Genomic DNA, 18,329 nt, shown 5'->3' with positions numbered 1-18,329 from the left:
GAATGGAGGCTTTAGTTTACATTGAATGCTAGAAAAGATTACTAATTTTCTAAGGAATATATCAAGAGAAAGCTAAATATACACACTGAATTATCCTATATCTTGTCATGTGCTGTGTCCTGCATTTTTTAAAAATAAGCCCTATTCATATTATTAAATGTACATGTTCTGTGGAAGTGCAGTTATTCAAGCAACTGAGTTCCATAGGAGGCTTAATTATGAGTTAAACCAAATACATTGGTAATTTGTAGAATTAGAGTCACATGTTTTTAGCTGTCTTGTCATTGTTCACTTAATGGAGTTATGACAGCCTGCCCAGATCCCTCTGCAGAGCCTTCCTGCCCTCCAGCAGGTCAGCACTGCCACCCAGCCTGGTGTCATCTCTGAACTGAGGGTGCACCTGATCCCCTCATTCAGGTCACTGATAAAGACATTAAACAGGGCTGGCCCCATACTGAGCCCTGGGGACAGCTCTGAGGACTGAGCACCAGCTGGATCCAACACCCCTCACCACCACTCTCTGGCCCCAGCCATCCAGGCAGTTTTTTATCCAGTGAACAGTCCATGTGCCCAAGCCATCAGCTGCTAGTTTCTCCAGGATAATGCTGTGGGAGATGGTGTCAAAGGCATTACTAAAGTCCGTGCAGACTACATCCACACATACACAGCCATTCCCATATCCACATTGGCACAGAAGGAGATCAGGTTGGTCAGTCAGGGTGTGCCTTTGAGAAACCCCTGCTGGCTGGGACCAGTCCCCTGACTGTCTTGGATGTGGCACATGATGGCATGCAGGATGAGCTGCTCTTTTGTTAACAGCAGCTGAATGGTGGCTGGGAGATAAGAACATAAAACTGGATGTGGCTTTTTTTGGCTTCCATTATGTTTGGCATATTGTTGTGCCAAGCATCATAAAGATGGTGGCACATCATAAAGACTGCCCTATAATCTGTGTGCTGTTCCTTTTAAATCTGGTAATTGCCTTGTTTTGTTGTTGTAAAGCTGCCTGTAGAAAATGGTAGAGAGTTGTTGTACTTGCAGATCTTAAATTCAGCATATATAAAGTGTTGAAACTTTCTAGTAATAGGTTCCTTGCACAAGGAAGGCCTTTGATCAAGTTATTTCTACCTGTTCTTATACTACTGAGTATTGTTTATGGAATACAGTATGTGACTTGTCTGCACTTATTCTTTACATTCCTTTTCTTCCTACAGAAAATTCTGAAAGATTTGATTCTGTAATTTATTTTGAACTTAGAAATAAATGTAGATGACAACACAATTTTAGTTTGACATTCTTCGTCAAAAAATTCCATTGTGAATATATGTTACTCATGGATACTTGTAATGCTCTGTTTTGGAGATGCTTTTTGTACTTGAACTTCTATGGGTAGAAAAATTGTCTTGTTTCCTACCCATGATGATAAGCTAAATTACTCATTATTATAAAATACTGTGTTATACAGGCTTATGACATTGCAATCTGATAATTTTTTTAATGTAAACTGATACTTTGAATTTAGAACTAAGAGTTAACATTTTTTGCAAATTGTTTTTCTTTTCTTTAGTTGGAGCCATCAAATGATTTCAGTTCGTGAGGCCAAGGCTGTTGCAAGACCTGATGGTATTGAATGGAGAAACAAATTTATTTGTGTAGAAGGTAAAATGTGAAGCTGCATTATAATTTTAACTCTTAAGGCATTAAATACATATATCTATCAATTAGACTTTACCTTGGTTGTGTTTTGAGAAATATATTGCGTTATGTAGAGAAGGAAGTTTAACCAATGTAAATAGTTTGTAAACAGTCCCATCAAAAACATTTGAGAAGGAAGCTTTAAGTTCTAAAGTGTTTAAAAATAGTACTCCTGACCTTTTCTTCAAGAGCACTCATTGCCATGTTACTTTTGTAACAGGGCTTAGGACTTTGATAAGGAATGGCCTTTATGCCAGTACTGTGTGTTTTTCTGCACAACAAAAGTACTTGTCAGTTTTGCCAAGTTTGAACTTCTGAAAAAACAGAACACGCACACACTGAGATTATTCTTGAAGAATATTATTTGTTCTAGAAGTGCTCTGGCTTTGCAGTGACCAGGTTATGTGTATGTTGATCCCCTTGTGGGTACTATTTTTGGCTGGCTGGTGAATGTAGACTTTGTGCAGAGACTACATGATGCCTTCCAGAACTGGAGGGTAAATCCAGGCTACCTGTTGGAGTTGCAAGTCTCAGCTGTCTCAGTGCAGAAGTGAGTAGGAGCACTATACAGGCAACCTGATTCATGTGCTAGGCACACCTTTCAGCTGCAGTGGGGAATGTACAAGGAGAAGATGAGCAGGTAAGCATACATAGAAGATGAAGCCTGCACTAAGGAAGGATAAGATGATAGCCCAAGAGAAAGATTGAGATATTAGGAGACTGAGAAGAGAAGTAAGGAAGGGACTGCGAGTTGCTGTGCAACTGGAAACAGTTGTCACAGAGGGAGAGGTGGCCTGGGCCCTGGCTGCAAATTAATGGAGGCTGTGAGGATAAGGGTATCAAGGTTTGAAGTCTCAGGATGAAATAGGAATATAACTTGCACAAATGGTATGGGAAAAGTTGTTAGACATTCAGAAGACTTTACTAAGGGAGGAAGAGAGTAAGGCTGAAGTCCTGTGGCTGAACAGACATTCTTCAAGACTGATGAGGTTTAGGGTTGGGATATGAATGCACTTTCCTGCATTTGTGCTGTTCTGTACAGAGAATCACTTTCAGTCAACTTCACCTGCTGGTGAACTTAGTTATTCTGTGGTCCAGAGCTCACCAACTTGGCCATAGTCATATGAATGTCAATGTAAAGCCACATGATGGGATTCCTGTTCTTTATTCGACCCTTTGGGGGAAAATCAACAGTTATAGGAGAAGAAGAACACACTGAAATATGTTTCCACTGTACTCTGTAGTCTTAGAGTTGAGAAATGTGAGAATTAGAGTATCTGCACAGCTGAAATGATTCAGAATAGCGTAGTGAGGCATTGCCGAGGCTCTGGTCTGGATGTGGGAGGTGGGAATGCTGGGCAGCTATGTTTGCTGCTGTCACGTGGTGCTGAGCCACTGTGTTGCAGGGGGCTGTGTGCTTCAAGCTCTCAGGTATTTTATGAGATTACAAATGGTTGAATAATTAGGTTATCTTTCTGCCAGTCAGTAAAATAGAATAAACATCAACATACAAAATACAGTCTAGATTTTGCATTTAATGGTCTTCATTACATACAACTTTTCCTTGATGTGTTTTTTGTGTGAACAAGGCAAAATTGTCTATAGATGACATATCTGATTTCTTTCTTGGTTCAAGATTTAGTGGGTTTAGCCTCACATACCAAATGTTTACTTCTAATTTGGGAGGGGAAAAAAATCTCCTCCTTTTAGTCAAAGTAGACTTCATGTTTATAATAGCTATTAAGCTGAACTAGGTTAACAAAGTATGTAGATAAATTTCTGTGTACTTGAGAAGAAGATTTGAAAAGTTAGATAAACATGCCAATGTATTCTGTTTTCTATGTCTTTGTCTTTTCTATGTCTATGTCTTTGTTTACAGAACAAAATTTCAATAATTGGTACTCTTGCATGCATTTGTAAATATCTAAAATATATTTGATGATAGAATACACAAGTCTGTGCCTGCAAGTTTCCACAATTTTGCATATAGCTCAAGAAAATCTGTGTTCTGTTTTAAATGTTATGGGCCTTAAGGCTGATTCTTGCAGATATTTCTGCTGTTAGAGAAACAAATATAGTAGATGCTCTTTCCAGACATTCTGAAATATGATAACCTTTTACTATGATGGGGATGCAGAGATACAGAGAACCGTGCTTTTAGATAATATTTTGAACAATCCTTGTCATAAGCTTTAAATGGCTCGTGACTATTCTAGTTTCAGTTTAAATCCTGTCTGTATCAAGTAGTATCAAATACTCTCCTGTTGGAAAAGGTAAAGATAGGAATGTGACAATTTAATAAGATATTTACATTGATAGTCATTTAGGGAAATCAAATCAGAAGCCATCTAAGCTGCACTTGATTCAAATGTGTAGTTTCAAGTCTTTCAGATCTGCATGTTAACAATTTTTCAGGGCTTGGTCAGCAGCAGTTCTGAAGTTGTGTGATGTCTTGTATTTTTATTTGGAAAAATTATTTCCTTTAGCCTTTCCCTCAAGCATCAGTGTTGAAGCTGTGTTGCCTTTTCTTTTAATATTCTCATCTCTCTGTGTGAACAAAGTAACATAATAAACTCTTACTGTCTTGATGGTTAGAAGATGTAGTGGTGTACTACACCAAGAGTGGCTGATTGTAAAATTATTCTTGCTGTGCTGCAGAGAACCAGTTTTTCTTTTAACAATCAGTAAATATGCCAGAAGATTAAAGGGGAGATGTCAGATAGCTTTTGTGACTGGAGTGCTTTTTTTCCTCTGATGGTTTCAGAAGATGGTACGGTTCAGCCCTTGTTGCTTTAAATATACATATAACCTGATTCAACATAAAGGTCCTAGCATTAAAAAAGCAGTTACCATCACATTGATCATACACAAATGAAAAGCTGTAGTTGTTCACATAGTAAGGGACATGGAGTTCTTAATTATACTAGATCACTCTCTCAAATAATGGGATTGACATTAGAGGACTCTGTATGTTTTATTTGGTTGCCAGTTCTAAACTAAAACTTTTTCTAGTTTGAAGGGAATCGTTTTAGAAAACTGCTAAATACAACATTGGTCACATAAAAAAAAACTCTTAGTGAATTTAAATAGTTAAATAGGTAGCAAAAATAAAAACCTAAAGCCATGGAGCATGTACCAAACTTGAAATTCCAGTCTCCATAAAGGCACAAGCCTTTCTGGTGTCTGTGCTTTATTTTACTATACATCACTATCTGAATAAAAGTAATTCATAACCAACTAGATGAAAAAAAAATCTACCTAACAAGTACTTCTGTGGTCCTTGAGGACTTGCATACATTCTACCAGTGTGAAATATACAATGTTACCTAAGGCTTTCTCTACTAAGGAAGAAAAGACTATAAAATCTGTTTTGTAGTACACTGTAGTGCATAGTCCCTGCCTCATATTTTTTTAGTATCAATTGCTTTAATGTTGGCAACATTATCAGTAGCAAGAAGTACTCTTTTAATCTTGCAATTTAAAAAGCTCTGAACTATTAATTAAATTAGGATAAAAAAGAGGGGAAACATCACATTAATTTATAATCAGTTAGAAAGTAGAGCTCCCAAATGATTAACTCATGAACAAATATTGCAGAATGAATATGAAGTGATAAAATGTATTTTACAGCAATTGGTATGTCTTATATAAAAAGTTATAGTAAACATTTTGCTATATTCTCAGTATTTCATTGAGAAACTTGAATGAGATGAATCTAAAATGAATAGTTCCAGGTCTCATGTGTAATAAGTTTCAAAATACTTTAATGTGCAAAATCATAGTCTGATAAGTTAGCACAGACTTTTGAGCTGTAGCAGATAATTACTACTACATAAATTCAGCACAATCACAACATGCTTCATTAGATAATAATAACTTGAATTTATTATGAATTACATATCATTAGAGCATTCATTGAATCATAGAATGGTTTAGGTTGGAAGGGACTTTAAGTATCTTCTCTTTCCAACTCCCCTGCCATGGACAGGTACATCTTTCACTAGATCAGTTTTCTCAGAGCCCCATCCAACCAGGCCTTGGGCACTTCCAGGGATGGAGCATCCACAACTTCTCAGAACAACCTCTTCCAGTGCCTCACTGCCTTCAAAGAAAATAATTTCTTCCTAATACCTAATCTTAAGCTTGCCCTTTTTGGTTTAAAGCCATTTCACCTGGTCCTATTGCTGTCCAGCGCTCTTGTAGGCCCCTTTTACATACTGGAAGGTGCTATGAGATCTGTCCCAGAGCCTTCTCTCCGTTTTGAACAACCCCAGTTCTCTGTCTGTCTTTGTAGGAGAGGTGCTCCATCCCCCTGCCCGTCTCTGTGTCCTCCTCTGGACTCACTGCAGCAGGTCCCTGTCCTTCTGTGCTGGACCCCAGAGCTGGTGCAGCCCTGCAGGTGGGCTCTGAGCAGAGCAGAGCAGAGGGGCAGAATCCCCTCCCTGCCCTGCTGCCCACGGGGCTGTGGCTGCAGCCCAGGACACGTTTGGCTCTCTGGGCTGGCAGTGCCATGGCTGGGTCATGTGCAGCCTCTCAGCCAGCAGCACCCCCAGGTCCTTCTGGGCAGGGCTGCTCTCAGTGACTTCTCTCACTCTCTAATCACGTCTGGGATTGTCCTGACCCAGATGCGACACCTTGCACTTGTTGAACTTTCATGAGATCCTCCTGGGCCCACTGCACAAGTTTGTCCACGTCCCTCTGGATGGCATGCTGTCCTGTAGTGTCAACTGCACTGCTCAGTTTCACGTCATCTGCAAACTCTCTGATGATGTTGTCCATTCAGAACATTCAGAGAATTCAGCGTTTGGAGCTTATTTTCCTACCCCCCGCTTTTTTTTGTTGTTAGTTTTTTTCTTTTTATTGATTTGTTTGAGAACCAAAGAAGCATTGAGTATTTAAAACACTTTTGGTAAGCAATTATGTTCTTGACCCTACTTGGTTAGTAGAGACAACCTAACTCTAGATTTTCTTAACCATTTTCATGTTCATTTTTGATCTTGCAGAGCCCTTTGATGGGACAAATACTGCAAGAGCTGTACATGAGAAACAGAAGTTTGATATGATCAGAGGTGAACTTGCACAGGTAAAAAATACATCTCATAATTTTTCGGTCACTTTGTTTTTCAAGATAGTTATACTATCTTGAAAATGCTAGTCATTAAACCTGCCTGTTTCTGATGTTTTATACTTTGTAGTATAGGTAATAACAATGTGTGGTTTAAAAAAAAATCTGGAAAAATAATTTCTTAAGAGTATTCATTAATATCTACCAATAAACTTCAGGTTTACACTGAAATGGGTGCTCAAAACAGTAAAAACCCTTTTTCTTTTATTTTCTTGTGTGTGTAAAATTCTAGCAATGATACAACTTTCATGTTTTCATTCAGTATTTATTCCTACATGAATTTGACTGGTAATAGATAATATTTTATAATTCTTACTATCCCACTTTTTAATAAATATCACCACAAAGATAATGAGGTTTTCTGATTTTCTATACCTTATTTAGATGAGTACTTTTCTTTAGGGAGACCACACTCATAATTTTAGAACATGAGTAGTTCAAACACGAACTTTCACTTGTCCCAGTCAGGGGAGGAGAGGACACTTTGAATCAAGGAAGAATTTAGATATTGGTTAAACATCTTTATGTGAAAATTTTTGCTACCAACTCTCTTTTATATTTGTCTCCTATCATAGGCATTACCTTGGAATTGCAACTCAAATTCTAGTTTCCTGAGATCTCTGACTATTTTTTATATAGTTATGACTAGGGATTAGTGCATAGAACTGGCTTCTGGCTTTAACCAGTTAAGACTCCCCTATTAAGCTGTTCCTGGAAGTTTGTGTTTACAAGTCTTAAGTACCTTGAAGGCTTCTCCAGCATAAAGTAATTCAGTGCCAGATACTTGTAATAGAGCAGATTCTATAAGAGACACTTTAGTCAGAAAAGAATAACATTTTCTTTGTAATTCTGTTCAGAAATGTTCACTAGTTTTTCTTTTATTTAATCATGTTAGTGTACAAAACACTGAATCGTTCACATACTTGCACATACAACAGTTGATTTTGTGAGTCTGGTAAAGTCACATTTACAAAGTTGTTTGGGCTCTCGTGGTACTGTGAAATCAGAGTGAACTTCTCTTTGCAGAATTTTCAGTTAGCAAAATTTGTTTCAAACCTCTGTGTTTTCCGGAAGAATGTGAAAGCAGATGTTTGATCCTAGCTGTCTGGAAGCAATATACTAGAGTGATACAGCCCTGAAAAAATGTCCTTTTTACCAGATACAGTAAGAATGACAGTTGCTCTAGAAGTGCAAGTACTTTTTAATATCCTGCACTTTCTTAAGAAGCTTAGGCAATCTGTTTTGTCCTTGACGGAATTGTTTTTCTTGTGGTTTTCATTGCACATTGGAATGTAAATGACTTCTGTATAAACACAGGAGGGTCTCTGCAGTTCTTTACCAGCTCATGGCATAACAGATGTCCTGAAACTCACACTAGAACATAGAAGAAAGTTGAAATAACCTATTTTAGAGACACAACTAAGTTCTGGAAATGACAAACCATAACATCATTTATCACGGACTTTGACATATGTGAATTTGAGACTATTATTTTGCAGTTAGAGTACTAGTGTAATGCTTAAATATTGTTAACACCTCTGTTTCCAGAAATCCAATCTGTTCTTGAAAGGCTTTACCTTCCTTATTAGTTCATTGCATTTTGTGTACTTTTTGGATTTTGCTTCCCTTAAAAAAATCCCAAAAACAAATGAACCAAAAAAAATCTCAACCCACAAGCTTTCTTTTCAAGAAAGGAAAAAAAGTTAATCCTAATTTTGTGGAACTGTGATGCTTATTGTTTATAATGGTATTTAAGTTTTAACGGCAAAGGTTATATAGTCCTTTTTAAAAAACTTTGTGGTTTTTTTTTCCTCAGGCTTGGCGGTTATTACGAGAAGAGAAAGACCTGAACTGTATATTATCTTTAAAAGCAGCCAAACAGAAGAGATAACTAGCTTCTTACATTGTCCTTTTTTTTTTTTTGGATCCTGCTGAAATAAAGAACAGTGTCAAAATCAGGAGGCACTTACCCCATGGTTTTTGTGACCTGTTTTTCTCTGTAAACTTTTGTTAAGGAAATGTTTATAAGGATGTGGCATATTTTAATATCGGTATTTGTTAATACAGCTGTTCATTCAAAGATATGCTTTCTGAAAATGCTTGCATTGTTGACTTTGAGAAGAAACAGCAAACAAGAAGAGTACATCTATTTTAAGGAACGTATGGGGATATACTGACTTGTTTCTTGTGTGATCTGTGTAACCATTAATTTGGACAGATGTAACCATGAAATATTGACATTCAAGGTTAAACCATGTGCAAATCTGACTACATCCTTAAGGCACATTGCACTACCAACTTCTTGATGAACAGAGAGTCTGTGCTTTACATCTGCTTAATTGCAGTAAGCACTTCTGCTCATCTTAGCACTTTCCAGTTTTATTTCATTTTTTCTTGGAATAACAAGCAACCATTTATGAAAATGAAGCTAGATTATGGCTGGTAGTACTCTGAATATCAAGAACTATGATCTAAACTGGAATTTTCAAGCAACAGTTGTACTATGAAGAAGTGGAAGTAAAAAAGCTCAATTCAATGCACATAAATGCTTCACATTCACACAGAGTAGGAAGGAAAATTTTTAGTGCTTCCTTTTGCATATTTGAAGTAGTAGTGATATCTCTTTTCAAGAAAAAAAAAATCAAAATCAAATCAGTGCTAAAATAAGCTGAGCTTCTCATTTGATTTTATGTAAATGTTTGTGAATTGGTCAGCCACTGTAAATTAAATCTAAATAAGTCATGTTGAAAATTACAGCTCTTCCAAAAAAAATTGCAAACCTTCTCTTAGACCTCCTATAGCACAATTTGTGTCTCACATATATATTTCATATACTGAAGACCAATTAATTTTTAAGACTGTATTTACCACTGATATCAAATTCGTACTTCCATTTTTTTAAGTTTAATATTTTATATGGTGTTCATTGAAATGAAATTTATATATGGAAGATACGGGTTATTTTTCCAATTTATGTTATTTTGTACTGCATATTTAAAATATTTCCTGTAATTAAGTAGACTAGGAAATGCTCCATGAGGTAAGATCCATGTTGCAATTCATTAAGATGTATCATGGCTATTCTGAAATACATCTGTAAATAGGCAAAAGTTTGATTTATTACCTTCTCTAACACGATTGGGAAAACCTTTATAACTGTAAAATAACAAGCATTGTGTCTTCTTGTGCAAACTTTTAATTCTAGTTTATTTAGAAGTTCTAAGTACTGTAAACTATATACCTGATGTGAGATTACTTTGTACACACTTTGTCACAGTCTAGTCCATGTAGAATTTTCCTTGTATCTGCAATCAACTTTCCTTCTGCGATTTAAACTGTCTTTCAGTTTTCTTATGACTCTAGCAGTCCACTGAAATGTTTTTCCTCCTTGCATATGTTCACCCTCACTGCCCTTTCTCTAGAGGATGGTGGACTTGGGTGTCAGTGAAACATTCACTTTATGTAAAATAGAAGCACAAGATTTTAGGACAGGATGATGTCTGGATTCAAAGATGCTCTACGAGTTCTGTGTAGATTCTGGGAAAAGAGGGTGTTGGCTATATCTTCTTAAAAAAGATATTGGCTATATCTTTGTCTAGAAAATGTAAAACTTTCCCCACCTAGGATAAGTAAGAAGAGACATAAATGTTTAAAGTTGGTAACAATATATTTTAAGTGAGCTGAATGTGAGAAACAAATAAAAGGCATAAAACTTGCTTATGAGTTTGTATTGCATCACCTAATGGGTCAACTTTTCTTACACCTTAAATTATGCTTCTTGTTTGAAACCACTTCTTCCTAACTGTTTTTAAAAGGTTAGTTTAAAAAATTATCGTATCTCTGAGCTACTCTATAAAAATTGCCCTACCAATTCAGTGGTATTTTTAATACAAATTAAGGTCTGTAACCACAATGGCCTGTGTCTTTCAAAAGTATCCTTTTGTATTTTTTTCTCAAGTTTATGTCCTCCTGATAAGCCGTGTCTATAACCAGAAATTCTAGATGGTAGTTTTCCCCAGTTATTTTGGAACAAGTCTGTTGATAGTGTATTTGTTAAACAGTGGGCTGCAACTTTTGTTGGAAAACTTCAGATATAATACCACAAAATAAATGGCTTGGGGAGAGTGGTTAGGAGCTGGACTTTAACTTTGGATTCAGTTCTGTATAGTCTGAAGTTGTTAGAGGTTTAATGATCTGGGTTTTCATCTATTCTGGACAAGTATCCAGAGTGAAAAATTCACTAATAGCTATCATAAATTTTGTTGTTAGGGTAACGTTTTCACCTTTCCTCAGCTTCAAAATAAAAACTTTCACCTACTTATCCCTTGGCATACATCCTAACGGGAATAGTTTTTCTCTGAGAGCTCTTTGGTAAAAGGTATTTTTCACAACTGACCGAGGTTTCAGTGTGTGTGCAAGATGCTGTCTTCTGTGGGATTTTTATTGCCTTGAAATATACCTCCTTTAGTTCAGCGCTTTATTTATTTAAATTATTATTCTTGACTACTCTTTTTGGCACTGGGTTTTCATTGGGTCTTTTCTCATCTCATGTGTCAGAAACCACTAGTGTCTTCTCTAGGATTTTAAGAACTCTCTTTAGTCCTTCAGGACTAACTTAACAGGCTCAGAGGTGCACAGTAGGACCAAACGTTGGCAAGGGCTTCACATTTGGTGACAGTAATACAGAACTGGCATAGGCTATATATTGTGAAACTTAGAAGTTTCTCTTCCCTTGTTCTCTCACGTGTCCTGAAATGTGAATGTGTAAGTGAACTCTCAGTACCCTTAGATATGTTGACAGTATAAGGCATTATTTTTTTAAAATCCCTCACAAAGAAATCAATATAAATCAATTTTAAGACTCACATTGCAGGATGATGATAAAAGGATGTATGATGATTTGTATAAAACCTGAAGTTAGCATTTGTGTGTACATTATATTTTTGAATCCCAAACATTTATTTCGAACTAGTGCTATACTTGAACTTGAGTTACTGGACTTGATTTACAGTGTATTTGATGTTAAATTTAAGTCCATCAGAGGATGTCACTCTTGATGTATTGTACTGTACTTGCTACTGGTTGTCCTGTATTTTGTGACTTTTTTTCTTTTTTGCCTTGTTCTCTGTAATCCTTGTGTGTTCAGATATAAATATCTCCCTTGATTTTACTGAGTATCATGCTTGTCCGAAGAGCATGAAAGAATGTGCAATTTTGGTCCATTTACAGGTCAAATTCACTTGGGAGAAGTACAGATGGAAATAAGTTGAAGGGTTTTGGGTACTTGCCTTTCTCTTGCTGTGCTGAAGACTGAATCAAAACTTGTGCTATGTATGTATTTTTCATCTGTAAGCATTTCTAGAAGACTTGTAATTCTCTTGCCTTCCACTTGAAATTTAAGAGTACTTCATATTTTTTACATTTTGCTGTGTACACTGTCAATGCTCATGATGAAATGTAGAGTTTAATTTAGTTTAATATCTGCTTCAAATACACTTTTCAAAAAAATCACGTTGTTACCTTGTAAATTGTGTATGTCATTGCATGGATGGAGAAAGCAGAAAGGTTTTACCTGTACATACTCTTTTGAAATGTCAGGAGAATTTAAATTTAGCGTGCAGAGGCAGCTTGTAGTCAAAAGTACATGGCTGGGTGTTTCTATACTTATAGCACTCTTACAGGAAGAGTTTTCTGATTGATTTATAACCAGCTATTTATTTGAAGAACAATGGGGAATAAAAGCTGGGGGCATTAGAGTTACATTGTGTATACAGTTGTTTATACTTGAAATATCTTGGAACTTCTTAGAATCAGGGGTTTAGTGCTTTTCCTCCTCTTCTAAAAATTTTTTTTAAATAAAGTCATTATTTTGACAAGTACAGATTGGAAATATTTCTGTTTTGTCTGTGAAAAGCACTGTCAAAATGCAGAATACTAAAGGGCAAATGTGGCTTAACCTAAGCCCTGCATGGTAGTATAGTTTGTCTCTGCTTTAGACTATAATTGGCTCAAGTCTGCTCAAATAGGAAGTTGTAAATGTCCTGTGATTTAACACATTGACAAATTGAGGGTTTAAATACATTTCTTTTTCATGGTTAAATACCACACTGCCTCTGATATCTCTTACAGTACAATATTAATAATTAAATGTGCTTGTCAGAAGCTCATCCTCTAGTTATTGTATTTGACCTTTCCGTCTTGAGCTTGAAGCACGCTGGGTGAGCTCAAGGGCAGAACTGGTGAAATGTACCTTCTTTTGGGGCCATAGATGAACTCCCCTGCTCCGCCTGTACCATCCACTCCAGATTTGCTAGAGGTGGCCGGGGGAAGGTGTGCTTGTCCCCCTTGCTCCCTGCTGCTGCCTGCCTGCCCTGCCTGCAGCACAAGCGGCTCCAGGGGGAGAGCAGCTGGAGAGATGGCCACAGGGCCACGTGTCCTGGCACCGGGTTGGTGCTGAGCAGCAGGGCAGGAGCAGCAGCCACTCTGCGCTGTAACTTTGCTGCCTGCTATTTAAAGACTGCCCTGAGTCAGGAGAAGTGAGTGCTACTGGGGATGACAGTTGCTTCAGGCAGCCCTGGGGAGGACAGGGCTGGGGGTAAACATCACCGGCGAGGGCCTGAGCAGGGAAGGGAATGGAGGGCTCCCGTAGTGCTGACTGCGACAGGGCATCCGAGACCTCGTCCTTCATAGGAGATGAAGAAGAAGAGGAAGAAGAGGAGGAGGAGGAGGAAGAAGAAGAGGAGGAGGAGGAGGCCGTGGACCCAGAGGAAGCAGAGGAGCTGACTAAAAGGTATGTCTCCTCAGGGACTCATAGCCCCAGAAGGAGCTGGCAGCTCCACCCGAAAGCATCCCCCAGGAGCTGCCAGGATTGGAGTCCCATGCTGATTTAGTGGCTTTTCCCCCTTCCCCTTACCCAATTGCTGCAGACAAAAAAAAAAAAAAAAAACAAAAAAGGGAGGGGGAGAGTAGAGAGCTGTAATATTTTTTTCAGATGAGTATGGCTGTAATTATGTTTTGTGTGGTAAGCGCCTACCCCAAGTTCCCTGAAAGCTTTTCTATTTAAAGATCCTCTGATGTGCCAGCTCAAGTGGCATCTCCTTCCACTCCTCCCTCTCTGGCTGACTCTTTGTCACATATGGATCTTAAATGCTCTGCAGATTTGCTTGTCAGGGAGAAAATGCTCAAAGATTATAATGGTGCATTAAAATTGATTCCTTTTTATGGCCCTTTATTCCTTCCCACTTGTCCCTCCCTCTTCAGTTTCTTCTTTCCTAAAAAAGGAAAAACTCGTCATACATGCCTGCTATTGCTGGTCTTGATTTGTATGGCTGATTTTTGTGGTGGAATGGGAAATATTCTATCCCTTTGATCTCTAATTTTTTTTCTCTCTTTTTTCAGTATTTTTGTTTTCTTAATGACTTCCACAGAAACAGTGGAATGTAACGAGCAAGGCTGTGGCCCAGTGCCCTGCCCAATGGTCCTGTGCAGGATGTGGAGGCATCTCCAGCCTGGGCCATGTGGACAGACTCAGGCTGTGCCAGTGCCATTGGTTTCATAAAGAGATCTCAAGGTGTAGGAGTCCCCCAGCACATGCCAAGTCTCAAGATTTCTTCCTTGTCTTGAGCAGACCCCATCAGTTTTAAGTGGATATTGTAGGAAGAACCTAAGATATTAATGTTTTTAGCTTAAGTTTTTTTCAGAATCCCATTTTTTAAGAGATGTGCCCTACAGTTCCTAATACCTCCGTGCTGTGAAGCCATTGCATTTGCTATCACTCTGTGTGTATCACAGTTCAGAGTGCTTTCTGACATTGCTGATGGTCACTGATGGAGAATAAAAAGGGTAGTGGAAGGCTCTCTGCACTTAACCCGCCCAAAGTGCTGCGAGATCAAAAGTCAAATCGGGAAATGTATCCTAGGACTGTAGGAAAACCTTCCTGCATGGGAAATAAAGAGCTAGTTTTCCACAGTGCAGGGACACCCTGATGTGTAACGCTGCTTTATTCCCAAGGGAGGTGTTGGCTTTTCAGCCCTATACTGGCAGAGAGAGGGATTGCATGGCAGTAAAACACTGCTTGCACTTGGCTGTATCCCTGCAAGAAAACCAGCTGATGTCCATGGAGTGGAGCTGCTCACTGCAGACAACTAAAACATGATTTAGATACATAATTTTTAATAGAATCTGCAATTAAATGGCTAATAGTAAAACTGAAATTGTAAAACACAAGCAGGAATTGCTAAAAAGAGAGTGAAATCTATGCAGCCTCACAGTTATTTACTACTTGAGCTGAGAAGATGACTTCTCCATGGATGCCTGTTAGCAGCTCGTCACAGCTGCGTCTTTCTTCTGGCAACCTCTGCAATGCAAACTTGGACATTGCATCTCAGCACTTACTTAAATCACAGCAAACATTCTCTTTAACTCCCAGTTATATTAAACACAGCAGAGTTTTTATTTGTCCTTAACTGTCCTACTGATAAACAGGTCAGAGTCTACCAGAGAGGGTTTTAACAGCTATGCTAAGTGGTAGCTGAGCATATTTAAATTGGTTAGTTTAAGTAGGTTAAAGGAGATGTAAAATTTCGGGTTTGGCACAAATGTGGTGACTGCATTGAGCACTCAGCAATATCTTAGAGAAGTTAAATAAAACTCTTTAATTGCATAGATGTTGCACAAATGTCAGCAGAGTTGTTGAGCTTCAAGCCTCCTCCTGTGGTCAGTGCCTGGGCAGAGCTCCTGGCAAGAACAGGCAGGTTGAGCCCCTGGGACATACTAACTCAAGCTGTGAGCTAATTATTTGTTGACAAACAGGTTTTCAAGCCCCCATTGCAGAACAGATTTTTTTGAGTGCGTTGAAAACATTGAGGGCTTTGAAAACATAGCTTATAGGAGATGTAACTAATATGCAAACTTGGCTGAAGGCAGCTTGTCCTGGACCCTGCTGCCATCAATTTATTTTTAACATCCCTAGGTTCTCTGTTCTGCTTTCCTCCTTTCAATGCAGTTGAACAGCACCTGGTTGTGCAAGTCAGCAGGGAACTCCCTACTGGCTCCTATTCCTGCTTTTCAAGCACATTAAATAGCCTCGTAGCTATTTTATATGAGAGTTATGCAGCAAGATGTCTTCCCCAAGGTCAGGAAGTGCCTCTGTGAAGAGCAGAAGAGCCCTGGTGCTCCTCTGAGACATCAGCCCCTCGGCTCTAACCAAACCACTCCAGTCCCACACTGTGCAGTAACTGCAGCAAATAAAATCCCAAAAGCTGCAGCAGAAATTTTGACTTAGCCCTAAATTACAAGGCATGCATGTGAAAGGCAGAAGAGTTCAGGTTTAATGTCTTTATTACCCTTATTCATGTAATGTTTAAATAATTTGGTTTCCTAGCACAGTTTTTTATGTAAGTAGTGAGAACTAACATGAGGCATCAGAACCTTTTAGAAAAGTGGGATAAAGGTTTCATAACCTTGTCAGCACAAAACCCCCACTGATCTGTATAGGACCTGTACAATATTTTCTTGCCTTTGGGCATTTTGCTATCTAGGATAGATGTTCATGGTAGATAATGTCTGTTTCTAGCTTCATGTATCAAATTAATCACCCAAACAGGGAAAATATTTTGAACACTGTGTTCTTTAAGGCGAGCCACGAGTATGATGTTAACAGGTTTTAATTTTCGTATTAGTAATGGTGAAAATTAAGTCTAACTAAAGTAAAATTGTTTACCATTTAACTGGTTTACATACCCACTGGAATATCTGTGTCTCTGACAAATGTGTGATGGATGAGCTGCTCTGACACAGTTCTTTCAGACCATTCTCAGCTGATCTCCTTCTACAGTGGGAAGGTCTCTGGATGTGTCTGTGTGCAGGATTTACATAAAAATGGCTCTGCAGCCAATTTAATTTAATTTAACAAGCTTGTTTGCCTGAAATAGGTAAGGGTTTATTTTATCTGCTCATTTAGTGTTTATCTGTAATGGGGAGAAAAATGAGGAGGAAGTTCTTGAGTTCTGGAAGTGGGTTTTGTTTGTTTGTTTAATGAAGCAGTCCTTCCACAAGATCAGATGTGTGTAAGCTTTAGAGATAAGTCTTGTTCATAATAATTGATGAAAATGGGTATAAAGGGAAGCGCAGTGGAGAAGGTGCCTTCCTGCCACACTGCAGCATCTGGAGAGCAAAAGACTGGAATAATAGCAAAGAGATGGTGAGAAGGAAGGGGTGGGGAGTACTGTGGATTTGTCTTCTGAAAAGAAAAGTTACCATACCCCACCCAAAGCCAAGAAAGACATGGGGAAAGCATGTGCGATTTTAGATGCCTCTAGATGAGGCAGTGCCTGACTTGGGCCAGGTTGGAAGAGGCCGGCAGGGCTGGTTTTCTACAGGAGCATAAGCAGGGAAGGTGGGAGAGGTAGGAAGGAGAGCTGTGTGCACCACTTCAAGCATGTCAGGGCAGAGCAAAAGGTAACTGAGCAGCTGAATGGAACAGAATGCTGAGGTACAGAGGGGAGGGGTGCCACCAGCCCCAACTTGCTCCTGCAGCTGGGCACTCCATGTTTTCTTTCTCTTCAGCCTTTTGGGTGAAACTAACTGAGTCCTTAATAAAGTCCTGTGTTGCAATAGGGCTCTCAGAATTCAAGAAGTTCCTGACTCTGTCTCACCAGAGTGATTACGAAACTGTGTAAAGAAGTGTCCCACATCCAGACTGAAGTGCTTGGTACCTGTGCTCCCTCTACAACACAGTGGAGAATCCAGAATGCAGGAGCACAGCAGACCTCTGGGCATGGAGGTGCTGTGGATTCTTGAACAGCACCTGATCCTGCAACTGGCAATGCCACTAGGACGTGCCATGACCCAGTGTCTGGAACACAGAATAGCACCATGGCAGGTTGTGTCCCTTCATAAGAGATGGAGCAAAATGTGTGAGAGAAGCCTAGGTCCTGGCTCCCAGCACCTCATCATAAACCCCAACTTTGTAGCTGGGCAAGCAGCAATCTTACTGTTTTTACATAATAGTTCCTTTGAATTTTGACAGATGCACGAGCCATTTTATTGCCAGAAGAGGCATCATTAACCAAAAGAAGTCAACAGTACCTTATCAGGTGGAAGGCTGGGTTTGAAATGATGTCTTTCTGTAGCTCCCAGTTCTCATATCCTGAAGAAGATGGATGAGCTGTAGCCCTGGGAAATGCAGAACAATAGGCAGAGACCTTGCTGAACACACTGATTGCAGTAGGGGGAAGGGGGCATCTTGGTAAAGGCAGAAACTCCAGATATGTACAGAATAAAAGCATAAGCACAGCAAACTGTTTCCTTCAATTGGGAAGATGTAGGAGCTTTCAGAAAATGAGATCTTGTCAGTGCAGACTACAGACACAGGTTGACGTCTTGGTCATTTTATCTGGGTTTTCAGCTTGTGAGGAATTATGCAGCAAACAGCTACACATTTTTATGATACCAACAGTGGCAAGGTCTGATATGAAGAGGATAAAGAGAGGCTGGGGAGAATATTAGA

At 38.9% G+C, this 18,329-nt stretch overlaps 2 protein-coding genes across 3 annotated transcripts in view; both read left to right on the top strand.

The window, feature by feature from the left end:
- The window catches only part of TENT2 (terminal nucleotidyltransferase 2), a 44,512-nt gene extending 35,733 nt beyond the window's left edge, over positions 1 to 8,779 (top strand). For both annotated transcript variants that reach the window (XM_063422340.1, XM_063422339.1), the window contains exons 13-15: positions 1,568 to 1,659; positions 6,699 to 6,778; positions 8,637 to 8,779. In XM_063422340.1, the coding sequence (XP_063278410.1) occupies positions 1,568 to 1,659; positions 6,699 to 6,778; positions 8,637 to 8,711 (247 nt within the window). In that variant the 3' untranslated portion in view covers positions 8,712 to 8,779. The remainder of the gene's footprint in view (positions 1 to 1,567; positions 1,660 to 6,698; positions 6,779 to 8,636) is intronic.
- A 2,381-nt stretch (positions 8,780 to 11,160) lies between these two features.
- CMYA5 (cardiomyopathy associated 5) overlaps positions 11,161 to 18,329 on the top strand; it is a 48,359-nt gene continuing 41,190 nt past the window's right edge. The window contains exon 1 of the mRNA XM_063422338.1: positions 11,161 to 13,610. Within this exon, the coding sequence (XP_063278408.1) occupies positions 13,453 to 13,610 (158 nt within the window). The 5' untranslated portion in view covers positions 11,161 to 13,452. The remainder of the gene's footprint in view (positions 13,611 to 18,329) is intronic.

Source organism: Prinia subflava, chromosome Z, assembly GCF_021018805.1.
Source record: "Prinia subflava isolate CZ2003 ecotype Zambia chromosome Z, Cam_Psub_1.2, whole genome shotgun sequence".
Taxonomy (NCBI): Eukaryota; Metazoa; Chordata; class Aves; order Passeriformes; family Cisticolidae; genus Prinia; species Prinia subflava.
This window is presented reverse-complemented; position numbering and strand designations above follow the sequence as displayed.